Below are 17,293 nucleotides of genomic sequence, written 5' to 3'. Positions count from 1 at the left end.
CTATAAATGTTGGCCCAACAGCAGGATTCTAAATAACATGTGTCTATTCACAGAAACAAAAAGCTGTTGCTTTTAAGAAAGTTGCTTTAAGAAAGTAATATTAAAGAACAGAAAATGATAAGGATCTTAACCTTCTTGTCTACAAGACTTGGTCAGGTTATTATTAGCTCAAGTTGTTTATGCCCTGTGTACACTAAATTCTGTTTCCACTTAGATCTTGTGCTTAGGAATCACAGTTGAAGCCACTACAATACTGCATTAAGTCCCAACACACCAGACTGAACATAAAAATGGAGTAACTCATGTTCAAGTTCCACAGCATCAAACAGGAACTTAGTATTTCCCTGACCTTCCCAAAAGAATAAACAGAAAGGTAACAGACAAATTTCCCCCTAAAAAAGCCAACTTTAATTGGCAAGATAAGTGACCTCCATTTTAATCTTACAATAAAAAGAGAAGCTGAAATAACCTGATGTCAACCAGCTATTTTCAATTGTTCTCTCCCCACCCCAAAGTAACTTTGAAATTTCTAACACACATTTTACTTTTTGTTTATCCTTCAATTTTACATTCTGGAAATGCAGATGGAAATCTAAATTGTTATTTAGTCCTTTGGCAACTATCAGTTTCACTATTTCCTTCAGGTGTACAATTATCAAACACAATGTATACTTTTCTGCATATATATATACACTTATATAATGTATATATATAAGAAGGATAGCAACATAATTCACCCAAAGAAAATAATGAACTCCATAAAGTTTAAATGTAGCCAAGCAAGTACTTTCATTTAACTGAAATAGTATGATCTCTTATCAGTATGAAGAAGAAAAAGCACTCTGTAAGATATGAAGCTCCAGCAGTCCTAAAATTTAAACCACTACTTTTAGAATACATCCTACAGTCAAGACGAAGTTACCCTAACCCCTCTTATTTTCCAACTTTACAGGTTTAAAAAGATCTAATCTCACAAAGACAGTTCTAAGTCAGTGAAATTAGAATTATGTTTACTGAGCTGAACTGAGGCAGAAAACATTAATGGTACACTTTAGAAATCATCTCCACACTTCAAATCACTTTCTGTCTAATCCTTAATTAGACTCTGAAATTAACTAGAATACACTATTTTTCCCAAACCCTGTTAACCAAGAATTTAATGAATTCTTAGAAAGCATTGAAATTACATTACTAAATCTCATTACTAAAAATGATGTACACTACAAACATCAAACTTACTCAGGTTTGCCATCAAGGATTCTAAGTCTGCTATCAGACCAGGAAGCTGTTGGAGCTGCTCCTGTAGCTCTGTCAAGCTGGTCTTCTTTTTTTCCCAGTGTGCTGAGAGCATGACCACCTCACTGTCCACCAGCTAAAATATAGACCAGAGGACAAAAGACAATCCAATCAACAAAATTACAGCCAGCAGCACAGTTAATGTATGTTCAGCTGTACAGAGGGCAGTTCATGTTATATAAAGACTGAAGTTACTTGTTTTCAGTAAAGAATCAGCTTAATATTCAGTATAGGAAAACTCCAAGTACTGCTTGTGTCACAGCATCTTAATCCAGTGAAGATAAAAGTTCAAAAATGACTTTAGAGATTGAAATTACTTTTAAGAGCACTCTATGCATAGAAGAAAATGAAACAGCTGGGTGCCAGTTGCTCATGTCTGTAACCTTAGCAACTAAGGAGGCTGAGATCTGGATCGTGGCTCAAAGTCAGCCCAGCCAGGGAAGTCCATGAAACTCTTATCTCCATTAACCACCAGAAAACTGGGAAGTGGTGCTGTGGCTCAAAATGGTAGAGCTCTAGCCTTGAGAGAAAAAGCTCAGGGACAGTGTCCAGGCCCTGAGTTCAAGCCCCATAACTGACAAAACAAAAAAAGGAACAATGAAACCAGTTGAAATTGTTTTAAGAGGAAAGGAAAGAGGGAGATGTACAATGTTTCTATAACATCTTTTAAAAAAAGAAATTACCTCAAGTATACATTATTTTAAAAGAAACTTCATTTGAAAGTCCAAACCCACAAAAACCACAAACTATCACCAAAAAGAAAACAAAGACAAGCCCAAAAGATAATTAAGATGTACTTGTTTGCTTTATGAAAGTAATTCTTATAACAGAAATTTCCCTAATGCATTGTAAATACATTATAATCAATTTACAATGAAAAGACAGAGTTAGGTAAAGGGTACTATATAAGAAGGAATTACTAAGAGAAACAAATTAAAAGGCATAAAGTTAGGTAAAGGGTACTATGTAAGAAGGAATTACTAGGAAAATCAGTCAATTCTAAAAACAGAAGATAAAGATTTCCATTAACAAAAAAGGAACTGAAATATAAAAGACACTAATAAAAGGCACTAAAAACAATAATTCTAATTTGTTTTCCTGAAGACTGTAGAGGAAATGACCATCTGTTTCTCCATGACAATTTTGTTTCTGTCTTAATAGTAGGTGAGAAAAGGGTCTACAATAAGGTATAGGAACAAGGAGAAGTCACCTTTTGAAAACAGGACTGATAATAAGCTATGTTCTCTGTAACTAAAAAAAGTTGGCAGAATCCACTATATACTAGACAAAAATACATTTGATTTTTTTCCAGTCTGCCATGGGGCTTTAACTCTGGGCCTGGGTGCTGTCCCTCAGCTCTATCAGCTCAAGATAAGCACTCTACTACTTGAGCCACAGCACCACTTCTGGTTTTCTGGTGGTTACTGGAGAGTTTCACAGACTTTCCTGCCCAGGTGGCTCTGAACCACCATCCTCAGATCTCAGCCTCCTGAGTAGCTAGGATTATAGGCATGAGCCACTGGCACCCGGGAAAATACATTTGATTTTTACAAACAAAATCACTGAAAGCCAGACACTATGGCTCATGCTTGTAGTCCTAGTGACTCAGGAGGCTTAAATTAGAGGATCACAGTTCACAGAAAGCCTAGGCAGGAAAAGTCCATCAAACTCTTATCTCTAATTAAACACCAGAAAACCAGAAGTGAAGCTTTGGCTCAAAGTGGTAGAGCACTAGCCTTGCCCACAAAAACTCAGGGACAGTGTTCAGGCCCTGAATTCACAACTGATCAAAAAAAAAAAAATCACTGAGTTCAAACCCAATGTGATGGTGCATGTCTGTAATTCTAGCATTTAAGAGGCCAGCCACAAAAGGAATGTCTATGAGATCAAGACCAGCCTGGCTCTAAAATGAAAAAAAAATACCCACAAAACACAACCTATCACTGTGTTTTCTAGTTAAATTTATTTTAATAAAATGATTTACATTTTATAGGATTAAAATTCTTCAAGATTTAGAATATAAATACATCTGATTCTAAATCTCAATAGTTTAAGAATTTTAGAGGAATCAATATATCAAAAGAAGACAGAAGATTATTTGGATGTGGTGTTAAGATTGTTTCCACATTCTAACAGAATCCACATCTGAAATGAACTAAGGTACAATGTGCTGATTTCCAACCCATACTGAGAAGATAACCAACCACAGCAACTCTCACGTTCAAGGTATACTGGAGAGACAACACCAGCCTTAATACAAACAGCCTTTTTTTGGGGGGGGGAGAATGGGAGGATTTTACTATGTTGCCCAGACTGGCTTTAAAACTCCTGAGAGTTCAAGGAATACTTCTGCCTCAGTCTCCCAAGTATCTAGGATTACAAGTGTACATCACCACTAGCTTAACAAATTCTGTGAACTTAAGAAATTCTGTGAACTTTTACATGTTCTCAAACAGCCTATATAAAGATCTCTAAAAGTAGCTTCAAAACTACTGAACAGAGGGCGGGTGTAGTGGTGCACACCTGTGATCCCATCCCTCAGGAGATAGAGACAAGAGGATCATAACTTCTAGGCCAGCTTGGGTTCCATATAGAAACTCTTTTCAGTTTTTGTCTTTTTAAGCATTTTTGTTAAAATGAACACATGCATCAGCAGTCTTCTACCTTCCCATCTTGTCACACTGGAAGGTCATCAGAGGCGTGACTCTCCTAGAGCTGTCATCTATATAAACAGCAACTTCTTCTTCAGATTCCACCCCACCCCCTAGCCCCAGGACCTGCCTAGGCTCTTTTTGGGGAGGTGTCATTCTTTTCAAAAAATGTCCATGGTGGTTTGCTTAGTCTGTTTCTTTTGTCTTTCATCATAGATGTGTTTTTTTTTTAAATATTATTTTATTTTATTTGAGAACATACTGTACAGAGGGGCTACAATTACATGGGCAGGATAATGCCTACATTTCTTACCAAGCATTGCAGCCTCCTCCTTTGTTTACCCTTCACCTCCCTTCCCAGCCGCCCCCCTCCCCCCACCCAATTATACCCCCCTCCCCCCCCACCGACATTGTAAAGCTGGTTTTGACATGACATTTTGTACTTCTCATTGTTGCAACAGATAGATGTGTTTATAAGCAGAGAATGCACCATGAACATTTCTCTCCATGAGTGAATGTCTTTTGATGTTGAAAGTTGATGACTTGAAACTTTTTTAGAGTTTGATGTCTGTCAAAGCTCAGCAGCTTCTTTTTCTTCTCCAGCAGCTTCCTCTTCTCTTCCCTCTTTCTTAGCTGTGCATCTCTATTACAGATCCAATGACGCCTCATCAGTCACTTCCTAAGAATCATAGTATCCCCTCAACACCCAGGGACAACATTCAGACCCTGAGCTTAAGCCCAAGACTAGCACCAAAAAAAAAAAAAAGACAAACTAGGCAATTCCCTTGGCCTTTTGGACCACTGTTTCTACACAGGAAAAACATTATTGGAAATTTGCACTGGCAAATAATTTTCCTCTATAATCAGCTTACCAAGAGTTCCAAAAATTCATCAGCCACCTTCACATCAGCCCTTGTTGACTTATTACTTTCTCATTACACAATGAACCTTTGTTTACACCATTTAGAACAACAGTAAACCAAACATGAAGTTGGGACCAGCTTTTTCTTATACTGCAAACAAACCTTTTGCTTTGGCCACAATCGCCACAGCATTAAGAGGGATATACGTTATTGTCTGGTTTTCCATCACTAGAGTTTGTTTCATAGTTGATGTAAAGTCCCTCTCAAATTTTTATTAGTCTCAGCTTTCAATGTGTAGGTTCTATAACAGCTTCTATCACTTTGTTCTTGTTTTTTACATTGCAGCTGTGAAATGAGACATGCCTACCTCCATAGTCCCTGGTTACTTTTCCCCCTTATTAGCAACTCTTTTACCAGTAGGGTTTGTTTGTTTTTTGTGCTGGTCCTGGGGCTTGAATTCAGGGCCTGGGCTCTGTCTCTAAGGTTCTTTGGCTCAGGGCTAGTGTTCTATAACACTTGAGCCACAGCACCACTTCTGGCCTTTTCTGAGTAGTTTATTAGAAATAAAAGTCTCATGGACCTTCCTGCCCAAGCTGGCTTCGAACTGCGATTCTCAGGTCTCAGATGTGAGCCACCAGCACCTGGCTTATAAGTAGGTTTTATGCTTATGGCCATGAGGAAGAAAAAAATCATATGATAAAATCAAGAACAAGAGGAAATGATACTATGAAGACACAAGGTAAATGAAATGTACAGGTATCACTCAGCACAGTTCTTATTTCATAAGAACTTGTGGAACAAGCAAGAGGAGTAGAGTATGATCTAAAATAATGATATAGTATAGTAAATACATAAAGCAGTAAGAGACCCATTTATTTTCATTATCCAGTATTATATACATATACAACTGTATATGTTATACCTTCATATGAGTGGCAGTGCAGTATGTGTTTTATACCAGTGCCACTACAGGTATGTGAAGAATGAGTTACACTATGACATCACATTGATTATGATGTCACTAGGCAACAGGAATGCTTTGGTTTCACTGTAATCTTATGGGACCACCACTGTATATTGATCTACTGTTGACTGAGAAATGTTGTAACATAGCTTATAACTGTACAGTCTAATTTAGAGCCAGAGACCAATATTTACCCTCTTTTTGTAATTAATAAAGAGTAATACTAGTCTAATTTTCACCATATATAATCTTGTGTTCATCAAATATTCAGCTTCATTAATTTCAATGATAAAGTCAGCTGAGATCAAAAGTCAGAATCCCATAAAAGACTAAAAGGAAGTTTGACATCAACAGCACAGAATACATTGATCTTAGCTAATAAAGCTTTAAGTGTGTACCACAAATACTTTTAAGTTCAAGTTACTTTTGCTTTTAGTTAAGTAAGTCTTAAAAACTTTTTTCCCCTTTTTTTCTCATTGTTCTATCTCCTTCCTCCTATTCTGCTGAGGGAGGAACCCAACAGTGCCTTTAAAACTCTAGGCAAAGACATCATGCTCCTTTCCGTTTGTCACTGGTGAGAGTGAACCAGCAGTAGACACAACTCCAGAGTTAACATGGGCTCCCTGGGAAATCAGTGGACTTCAGGCCATCTGGTCCAAAGCAATGCCTCAGCACATACACCTGGAAGCCCATGCTGCTGCTTTAAAGGAAAGCCGTTTAGAAGCCTGCTCTCTCCTTACCTCACCCCACCCAACTCCCTATCTGTAGGACTAGTCCTTGTTAAAATTTACTTTACTGATGTATTTTTTAAATAGCAGCTCATATGCTCCATGTTTGCCTGGAAAAATTAATGAAGTTTTACTTACTTTCCTTCAAAAACCATACTCTCATTACTTGTGAACTGGTATTGAATTCAGGGGACTGAAATGTGGTCATTATTTCTAGAGGATAATACCTAAAGACTAAGTGAACTCAACATTTAACTTACTGAAATTTTTTTGTTGTAAAAGTTTGTGTGGACAATATGTCTCTAAGTAACCCAGGCTAGGTTGGAACTCACTACATAGCTCAGGCTGGCCTCAAACTTCTGATTCTCCTGTCTTTGCCTCTCTAGTGCTGACATTAGAACTATGTGCCAACCACACCCAGAAAATTTTTTACCTTTTTTTTTTCAACTAAGCAAGTTGATGACTTTAATTAGGTAGATTGTTTCGCCTAAACAATAAAGAATTTTTTGCAGTAGTGGGTTTTGAACTCAAGGCCGCTTATTTGTTAGACAGGCAGTCTACCACTTAAGCCATATCTCCATTAGTTTTTTGCTTTATTTTTTTTTGAAGGATCTCATGTTTTTGCCAAGTCAGCATTAGACAGCACTCCTGCTACTTATGACTTCTACAGTACCTGCAACCCTAAGCTCTAGCCAACAAAATGGAGTCTTACTTAGTTTTTGCACAGGTTGGCTTTGCGCCATAACCCTCTCAATCTCTGACTCTTGAGTAGCTGGTATTGCAAGCATGACCTACTCAACCAAGGCAATAATAAATTCTTAAAGAGTGGGCAGAATGGGATTCTATCTTATAATATGCATATACTGTACAGTCATTAAACTTCATTTAAAACATTATACCTAAAAAAAATTGTATGTACCTGAATGAAAGTTATGAACTCTTGAGCCTAACTGAATTATCTGAGAAGCCATAAAAAATGCACAGGAAGTTTCATAATCAACTGCTAAATTCACCTTCAGGTATTTTCTATAAAACATTTTACAATTATAAATTTAACCTTTAAAAACTAAACAGTTAACTCTGAAAAAAGCTTTATAAGATCAGCTATCTCTTACCTCCCCAGCATGTGCACATTCTTTTGCTCTTCTGTGTAGTGCAGCCCATGTGTCCTCATACCTAGGAAGAGCAAAAAATGATTCAAAATTCAAGCACACATTAAAAAGACATACTATCTAAAGATGAACCTGTAACATATTGGAGTTCCAAAAAGGAGAAAGTAAAAAATTAATGAGACATTTACAAGGACACAGAAATCAACTTATATGCTTCCTTCCAATGGCCAAAGACAGAATGATTTGAAGAGACACTTAGTCTCAAAGTGTCTCCCTGCAGAATACTCAACTAACTAAAATGGGGAGAAAAGCCAGAGGAGGAGAAACCTGGCAGATTCTCTAACCAAGTGATCAAAATTATTCTCAATGGTAATGAGATGTCAGTCATCATCTGCCTCCTAACATGATATACTCAGAAATGCACAAAATGACTCTTCTGGTATTCTCCATCCTAACATCCGCATATAAAACACAGTCAGAGGTTCACCGTGTTGAATGCTCAGTTCCTAGCAATTGGCACTATTTTGAGAGTCTGGAAATTCTTGGAGCCATCCTCCAAGAACATAGCTGGAAGAAGTAGGTCAGAGAATAAAGGTATCTTAATGCCAGTCCTTTCTTGTCTCCCTTTTTCTCTGCTTTGTCGCCAGCATAATATGAATTTCTCTGCTCCAACACTCTCTCCAGGGTATGGTAGAGTGAACTCTCTGCAACCGAGCCAAAATAAAACCTTCAGTTTATGTCACCTAACAATGCATTAATACACAAAAGGCACTGACGTAAATTTACTCAGCAGAAAAGAGAAAGATCCAAATTAATGAAAGAATTTGCAAAATAGCGATCAGTACTGTTTGCAAATGTCATGAAAGACTGTTCCAGATAAAAGTCATAGTGAGAGGCTAGGAAGGTAGCTCTGTGGTAGAGTGCTTGCCTTGCATGTATGAGGCGCTGGGTTCGATTCCTCAGCACCACATAAGCAGAAAAAGCCAGAAGTGGCACTGTGCTCTAGTGGTAGAGCACTAGCCCTGGGCTGAAGAGCTGAGGGACAGCGCCCAGGCCCAGAGTTCAGGCCCCACGACCGACAAAAAAAAAAAAAAAAAAAGGTCACAGTGACTAAACATGCACAGTTCTGGATTTGATCTTGGTCCAGAAAAAAAAGGATGTCAGCTAGAGAGCAGATGACATCTGAGTAAGGTTTGGAGTAAAGCATTTGTCAATGCTAATTTCCTGGCTTTAATCACTATACTATAGTTATACGAAATACTAACACTGGGGATGCTGAAATTCTTATTCTAGGCACTCTATGGTTTGAGCCATACTCCCTGCTTCTGCAACTTTCTCCAAAATCTGAAATTATCTCAAAATTAAAATGTAATGATATATATGTATAATTTATTCAGATAGGCTGATGTATAACTTGATTTTCCATAATTTCTAAAATTCTATCTATCAAAATGTAGTTGTCTAACTAGGAATGTGTATTTTAAGAATGTCTAGTCATGAAAAGACTTTTTTTCCTATTGAATTTAAATGGAAAAGTCAATCTGATAATCCTAATGGACTGTTTCCAGCACCTATGTGCCATGAAAAACAATGCAGAAAGTCACACAATTAATGTAGCTCTATCACTGCCAGCTAATTTTCTCTGGTATATCACATTGTGTAAGTGTCTATTAAATTCAACAAGTATTTACTGAATGTCAGGAATTGTTAGGTACCGGAGGGGCTAGGGTGAATTTTACTTCTTTACCTTTCTGTCCCAGTACCTAGCACATAGGACTTACTAAATAATAGGACTATGAATAAAGGAATGCTCATTTTAAATTTCAAATTCAGAGATTAATGGCAAAACTTCCTATTTACTTTCTCAATCAATAGAAAGACAATGAATCATCAATTGACATTTAGACACCAGGTCATTAATTACCTACCATCACTTCCTCTTTCCCTCATATACAGGCTTTCCACGCCCTCCCTGCTATTATATATCACTTTGCCTCATGTCAACTTTCCCAGTTTAGCATCTGGTTTGTGATTTTCCTGCTTCATTTGGCATTTCTTCAATAATAATCTAGATTGACCAACCACTCTCTCTTCTCTTGTCCCATGGCACTGAGCACTGTTTGAAAGGTATGTACTATACCACAAAGACTTGTTATTCAGCCCTACATATCATTAACTGCCAATCTGCCATTAAAAAAATTCACGCCTGCTAAGGAATTTGCCTGCTGAAATCTACAAAGCAAACCCTGGACATAAACTCCTTCAATTTTCCTGTTTTCAAATATCTTTAAAATTACATGTAAGGACCTGGGCGGTGCTTGCGGCGCTCCTGGGGGCCCGAGTGACCTCTGCTCCTCTGCCGCAAGATGTGTGGGAGCTGAGACTTGCATTGCGGTACCAATTTGCTCCCAGCTCTAGGCGCTTAGCGAGTCAGTGAATTCACAGCCTCGCTCAGGATAACAGAACTAAGAGCAGGGGTGGAAAATGTTGATGAAGAACTTTCTAGCACAGTAGCAGTTCTCCAACTTTACCGAGCACTTTAAAAATACTAACAGTTGAGGGGGGACCAAGATGGCGATGGGGCAGTAGGGAAACGCCACGGCTTTCTCCAACCAAAAAGAGAGTTCGAGTTCCAACGCTTAATCTCCCCAAGAGACCGACGACAACAACAAAAAGACGAACACTCAGAGAAAAACCAGAGGCGGAGAATAACAAAAAAAGAAAGAGAGGAAAAGAAGAATTTCAGAACAGAGAAAAGCGAAGACCCCTCCCCCAACCTTTACTGGCCGCGCAGCAGTGCGCCAAGCCGCCGGCCAGTCGGCCCAGCGGGGGCTGCGGGAGCCCCAGAGACACAGGGGGACGCCTGCAGATCACCAGGTACCGGTTTGCAGAACAGCAGATCGCCAGGAACAGAGAAACCTACCAGCCGGGAGTCTCCACGAGGATCCCACCCCCACTCCTCACTCTCCACCGGAGCAGAGAGGCTCCATCCCGCCAAAGCCTCTAGGCACCAGCAGCGTGACAAAGGGACCTGTCGGCAGACCACCCACCCGATTGTGATCGCAACGACACGGCAGGGCTGCCCGGGGGCCCAGAGGCACCGCGAAGAAGCTGCCTGAGCATGGACACTTTTGACCTGACAGCTTCGACAGAGGCAGAGACAGAAAAGAATCACACAGAACCACCACCGCCCAACCCAGCCCGCAACCACCCCAACTGAACTCGGATTGCAACAACTAACGACCTACACCACACAGAAACAACCAGCTCCAGGGTGAGTACCCCACAGGGGAAGTGTATCCCTCAAGGGAGACCAGAGCTGGAGGGAATCCCCAGACCCTGACCTAGACTCCCTACCCCAACACCTGGACCACAGGACCCACTAAAACTGGGAACTGTTTGAGAGCTCCACCAGCCCGTGGAGCACACTCAGCTGGCCAGGCTAGAGCAAGAGCGCCCCTGGAAGGGAGCTTAAATGTCCAAGCCAGGAACAGTGCCCCTGGGTCAAGACTACCAACAGTAGAAATTTGAACTGTGTCCCCCAGGCTGTATAACCTAGGTGGTATACACATCAGCACAGGCCTAACGAGTGCGCTCCAGGCTGCATAACCTAGGTGGTATACATATCAGCACAGGCCTAACGAGCGCGCTCCAGGCTGGGGCCGGAACCAGGCCCGGGGATCCGGCGCCTGAACAACACGACCAACTCCTCCCAACTGAAGTAAAAAGCTGAGCATACGCCTCAACAGAGGGGAGAAAACCAGGAAACAACACTCCCCCGGGAAGCACGCCTGTGACCACAAAAGACCTGGAGGCCCAGGACAAGAGAAGCCCAAACCCCACCAAAACTCCACCCATATAACCTAGACTGGGAATTGGGCAACACAGGCTGCCAGCACCTGATAGTAAGCAGGAGCTCAGACTGTTAAGGCGGCTCAGCAATAGAGTGATAGTCTTGGATGTATGAGGCCCTGGATCTGATTCCTCAGCATCACAAAAGCAAAAAGGGTCAGAAGTGGTACTGTGGCTCAAATGGTAGGGTGCCAGCCTTGAGCTGAAGAGCTGAGGGACAGCACCCAAACCTAGAGTTCAAGCCCACAACCAGCCCAAAACAAACAAACAAAAACACATCAGGAGCCCATAGCAGACTCCAGTATTTGGGAGAGTGCATCCAGAGCATCTGTTCTTCACAAGAGCACCCGTAGGAGCAAACACAAGCAGTCTAGGCTGCTCAACCCTTCCAAAGGCGGGAACTGCCAGCAATCTACAGCAGAGAGCTGAGAATCCTAAGTCAGAATAGCAGCTGGAAATAGGCTCCCAACAGAACCCAGATCAGGCACAGACTCTCTCTACCAATACAGAATCAGCAACCAAGCAAAGACAGACACACCAAAACAAAATTGAAGAGCAGTCTCCTGAACCTCCATGCGAAAATCACAGAGAAAAATCACAAGGTTTACCACCACCCAGGACAGCAAGCTCACCTCAAAAGCCAGCAGCCACGCAGGGGAGAGCCCCAGTGGGAGCAAAGCAGGAATGGAAGACAAAAGCTACATCCAAGGGTTGCTGGAGGCAATGACTCAAGAAATAAAACGAGAAATTGATCAGAAATTGAAAGAGCACAAGGATGATCTATCAAAAGAGATACAGGGTATCAAACAAGAGATGCATGCAAAAATAGAAGCTGCACAAACCTCAGTAAGAAGTGAGATAAACACCAAATTAGAGGTAATGCATACCTCATTGAGAGGTGAGATCAGTACTCTGAGAACCAACATTGAATCCATAAAGGGATCCATTTCCTCCATGCAAACCACAATAGAAGCCACTGTCAACAGAGTGAATGAAATGAAAGGTAGAGTGTCAGATACAGAAGACAGAATACACCAACTGGACCAAAAAGTGACAGATATGGAAAAATCACTCAAATTAAACCAAAGGGAAATTCAAGAGCAAGCAGATAATGCTAAAAAATTTAACCTTCGCATAATCGGAGTGGACGAAGGTGAGGAATTCCAGAGCAAGGGAATGCAACACCTATTTAACAATATAATCAATGAAAATTTTCCCCACCTCAAAAACGACCATCTTAACTACATCACAAAAGCTTATCAAACACCCAACAAGCAAGACCCCAGGAGAAACACTTCTAGACACATTATAGTAAAAATGATAGATCTGAATAATAAGGAAACAATCCTGCATGCAGCAAAAATGAAGAAGGAGCTATACTACAACGGGAAAAAAATAAGAATCACTGCAGATCTCTCCACACAAACAATGAATGCAAGAAAAGCCTGGGAAAGCACCATACGAGCCCTGAGAGCCAATAACTGCCAACCCAGACTAATATACCCGGCAAAGCTAGCATTCACATTCGATGGAGAAATGAAAACTTTTAATAGCAAAGAAAAACTAAATGAATACATAAACATTAAGCCAGCATTACAAAGAATTCTAAGAGGGGGGACACAACCTGAAGAAAGCAACCAGGAACTGGGGCCTGCCCCAAACAGGCGTTACTCAAAGTCTAACTGAGCAAGCACAGGAGGAAAGGAAAGAAGAAAAACTTAGGAAAATGGAATGGCAGGGACAACAATGCATCTCTCTATACTTTCTCTTAATATAAATGGGCTGAATTCGCCAATTAAAAGAAAACGAACTGAGGACTGGATCAGAAAACAAGACCTATCCATCTGTTGCCTTCAGGAAACCCACCTCTCAGCCAAACATACAAACAAACTCAGAGTGAAGAGGTGGAAAAGGATCTACCAATCAAACGCCCCCAGTAAGAAAGCAGGTGTAACTATCCTGATATCTGACAAAATAAACTTTTCATTAAAATCAGTACAGAAAGACAAGGACGGACACTACATATTAATAAAGGGAACAATCCAAGAGGAGGATATAACCATCATCAACTTATATGCCCCAAATATTGGTGCACCCAGATATGTCAAACAAATGCTCTCAAACTTACAGAATAAAATAGATCCCAATATGATAATACTAGGAGACTTTAACACACCACTCTCACCAAAGGACAGGTCTACCAACCAGAGGATTGGCAAAGAAGCCACCAAATTAAGAGAGGCCATACTCCAAGCGGAATTAACTGACATCTACCGAGTATTTCACCCTAAAACAACACAGTACACATTCTTCTCAGCAGCTCACGGAACTTTCTCCAAAATAGACCATATCATAGTTCATGCAAGGAACTTAAGCAAATACAAAGGGATCGACATAATCCCCTGTGTCCTATCTGACCACAGTGGAATCAAGCTAGCTCTCAATAACAAAGCATACTGCAGAAATTTCTCTAATACATGGAAATTGAACAGCACACTCCTTAACAATGCCTGGATAACAGAAGAGATCAGAGAAGAAATAAAGCATTTCCTACAACTCAATGAAAATGAAAACACCTCACAAAGAAACTTGTGGGACACAGCAAAAGCAGTCCTGAGGGGCAAATTTATTGCCCTCAGTGCCCACATCAAGAGAATGGAGACAGACCAAGTAAATAATCTCATGTTGCAATTAAAACAGCTAGAAAAACAAGAAAAAATGGGACCTAAAGCTACTAGACGAAGCCAGATAACCAAATTAAAAGCAGAGATTAACCAATTAGAAAATCAGAAAACCATAACCAAAATAAACCAAACAAAAAGCTGGTTCTTTGAAAAAATAAACAAAATTGATGGCCCATTGGCTAGATTAATTAAAAAAAGAAGAGAGGAAACCCATATCAATAGGATTAGGGATGCCACGGGAAACATCACAACATGTACCCAAGATATCCAAACAATTCTAACAGACTACTTTCAAAAGCTATACTCTCTAAAGGAAGAAAATCGGGCAGAAACAGATGCATTTTTAGAGAAATACAAGTTGCCCAAACTGAGCAAAGAAGAAGTTAACCAATTAAATAAGCCAATATCCTATAATGAGATACAGGAAGCTATCAAAAGTCTTCCAACAAAAAAAAGCCCAGGACCAGATGGATTCACAGCAGAATTCTGTAAGACCTTTAAACAAGAACTAATACCCATACTCCTCAAGCTCTTCAGAGAAATAGAGAAGGAAGGAGCTATCCCAAACTCATTCTATGAAGCCAATATCATACTCATCCCCAAACCAGGCAAAGACCCAACCAAAAAGGAGAATTACAGGCCAATCTCCTTGATGAACACAGATGCAAAGATCCTTAACAAGATTCTAGCTAACAGAATCCAGAAACACATAAAAAAAATAATTCACTATGACCAGGTAGGCTTCATCCCAGAGACACAGGGATGGTTTAACATACGTAAGTCAATAAATGTAATCCAACATATCAACAGAGCCAAGGTCAAGAATCACATGATTATCGCCACAGATGCAGAAAAGGCCTTTGACAAAATTCAACATTCATTCATGCTAAAAGCTCTGGAGAAAATAGGAATAGAAGGAACATTTCTAAAAACAATAAAAGCCATTTATGACAGACCAATAGCCAATATTATACTTAATGGGGAAAAGCTACAACCAATTCTCCTAAAATCAGGAACAAGGCAAGGATGCCCACTGTCTCCACTCCTCTTCAATATAGTCCTAGAACCCTTAGCCAGGGCAATAAGGCAAGAAAAAGACATTAAAGGGATCCGCATAGGGAAAGAAGAAGTTAAACTATCCCTTTTTGCAGACGACATGATACTATACCTCCACGATCCCAAAAACTCCATCCCCAAACTCTTAGAAATCATAAATCACTTCGGCAAAATAGCAGGATACAAAATAAACCCACAAAAGTCAGTTGCCTTCCTATACACTGATAATGTACAGGAAGAGAGGGAAATAAAGGGAGCAACCCCATTCACAATAACCTCCCAAAAAATAAAATATTTAGGAATTAACCTAACCAAAGATGTAAAAGAACTATTTAATGAGAACTATAAAAAATTAAAGAAAGAAATTGCAGAAGACACTAGGAAATGGAAAGACCTCCCATGCTCCTGGATAGGCCGACTTAATATAGTAAAGATGGTAATACTTCCAAAACTAATATACAAATTCAACCCAATTCCTATTAAAATCCCAATGATGTACATCACTGAAATACAGAAAACAGTCCAAAAATTCATATGGAACAACAAAAGACCTAGAATAGCCAAAACAATTCTAGGGGATAAAGACAATATGGGAGGGCTATCCATGCCGAACTTCAAACTCTACTACAGAGCTATAATAACAAAGACAGCATGGTACTGGCACAAAAACAGACCCGAAGACCAATGGAACAGAATAGAAGATCCAGAAATAAATCCACAGGCCTACAGCCAGCTGATATTCGACAAAGGAGCCAAAGACATACAATGGAAGAAACACAGCCTCTTCAACCGCTGGTGCTGGGAAAACTGGGCAGCCACATGCAGAAAACTAAAAGTGGACCCCAGCCTATCACCATGCACCAACATCAACTCAAAATGGATTAAAGACCTTAACATTAAACCTGAATCTCTGAAACTACTGCAGGACAGAGTAGGAGACACACTTGAACTAATAGGCACAGGAAGGAACTTCCTGAACAGAGTCCCAGGGTCACAACAAATTGGAGAGAGACTCGACAAATGGGACTACCTTAAAATAAAAAGCTTCTGCACAGATAAAGCTATCGCAACCAAGCTAGAAAGACAACAACTAATTGGGAAAAAATATTTACCAGCAATATATCAGACAAGGGGTTAACATCCTGTATATACAGGGAACTCAAGAAACTAATCCCTCCCAAACCTAACAAACCAATTACTAAATGGGCAAGGGAACTAAAGAGGGACTTCTCAAATGAAGAAATAAAAATGGCAAAAAAACACACGAGGAAATGTTCATCATCCCTGGTGGTGAAGGAAATGCAAATAAAGACAACCCTGAGATACCACCTTACCCCAGTCAGAATGTCCCACATCCACAAATCAGCCAACGACAAATGCTGGAGGGGATGTGGAGAACGAGGAACGCTATTACACTGCTGGTGGGAATGTACACTTATACAACCACTTTGGAAAGCAGTCTGGAGGGTCCTTAGAAAGCTAAAGATTGGCCTCCCTTACGACCCAGTCATACCACTTCTAGGCATCTACCCTGAACAACAGGAACCAATATACAAGGACACGTGCACCTCCATGTTTATTGCAGCACTGTTCGCAATAGCTAGGATATGGAAACAACCTAGATGCCCCACCACAGATGAATGGATCCAAAAATTGTGGTATCTATACACAATGGAATATTATGCAGCCATTAGAAATGACAAAATAATGGCATTTGCAGGGATATGGATGGAGCTAGAAGGAATCATGTTGAGCGAGGTAAGCCAAGAACAAAGAGACAAACAGTACATGGTCTCCCTGATAAGTGGATGCTAAATCCAAAATGTTAGGTGATATGACAAAACTAACAGGACTTAAGAAACAAAGAACTCCCACTCATCTGGTTGAACCACTACCAAATATCCCCATGCTGCTGATCACATATATGGTATATAACATGTGAGCACCGTTATATATTACAGACTGTGATAGACAATTTGCTCCAGGAAAGTTAGAATGAACTTGTGACTTTAAATGAGCATCATTATTCCACAATACTGTGAATTTCCGGAAATTATGTAATCACTTAATCACAATAAAAAAAAAAA

At 40.0% G+C, this 17,293-nt stretch overlaps 1 protein-coding gene across 2 annotated transcripts in view; it reads right to left on the bottom strand.

Moving 5' to 3' along the window:
• Dtnbp1 (dystrobrevin binding protein 1) overlaps positions 1-17,293 on the bottom strand; it is a 108,074-nt gene that overhangs the window by 74,316 nt on the left and 16,465 nt on the right. For both annotated transcript variants that reach the window (XM_070024533.1, XM_070024534.1), the window contains exons 4-5: positions 7,618-7,678; positions 1,240-1,372 (exon numbers count right to left, since the gene is read on the bottom strand). In XM_070024533.1, coding sequence (XP_069880634.1) covers positions 1,240-1,372; positions 7,618-7,678 — 194 coding nt within the window. The remainder of the gene's footprint in view (positions 1-1,239; positions 1,373-7,617; positions 7,679-17,293) is intronic.

Source organism: Dipodomys merriami, unplaced genomic scaffold, assembly GCF_024711535.1.
Source record: "Dipodomys merriami isolate MVZ:Mamm:240054 unplaced genomic scaffold, mDipMer1.0.p SCAF_16, whole genome shotgun sequence".
Classification (NCBI taxonomy): Eukaryota; Metazoa; Chordata; class Mammalia; order Rodentia; family Heteromyidae; genus Dipodomys; species Dipodomys merriami.
This window is presented reverse-complemented; position numbering and strand designations above follow the sequence as displayed.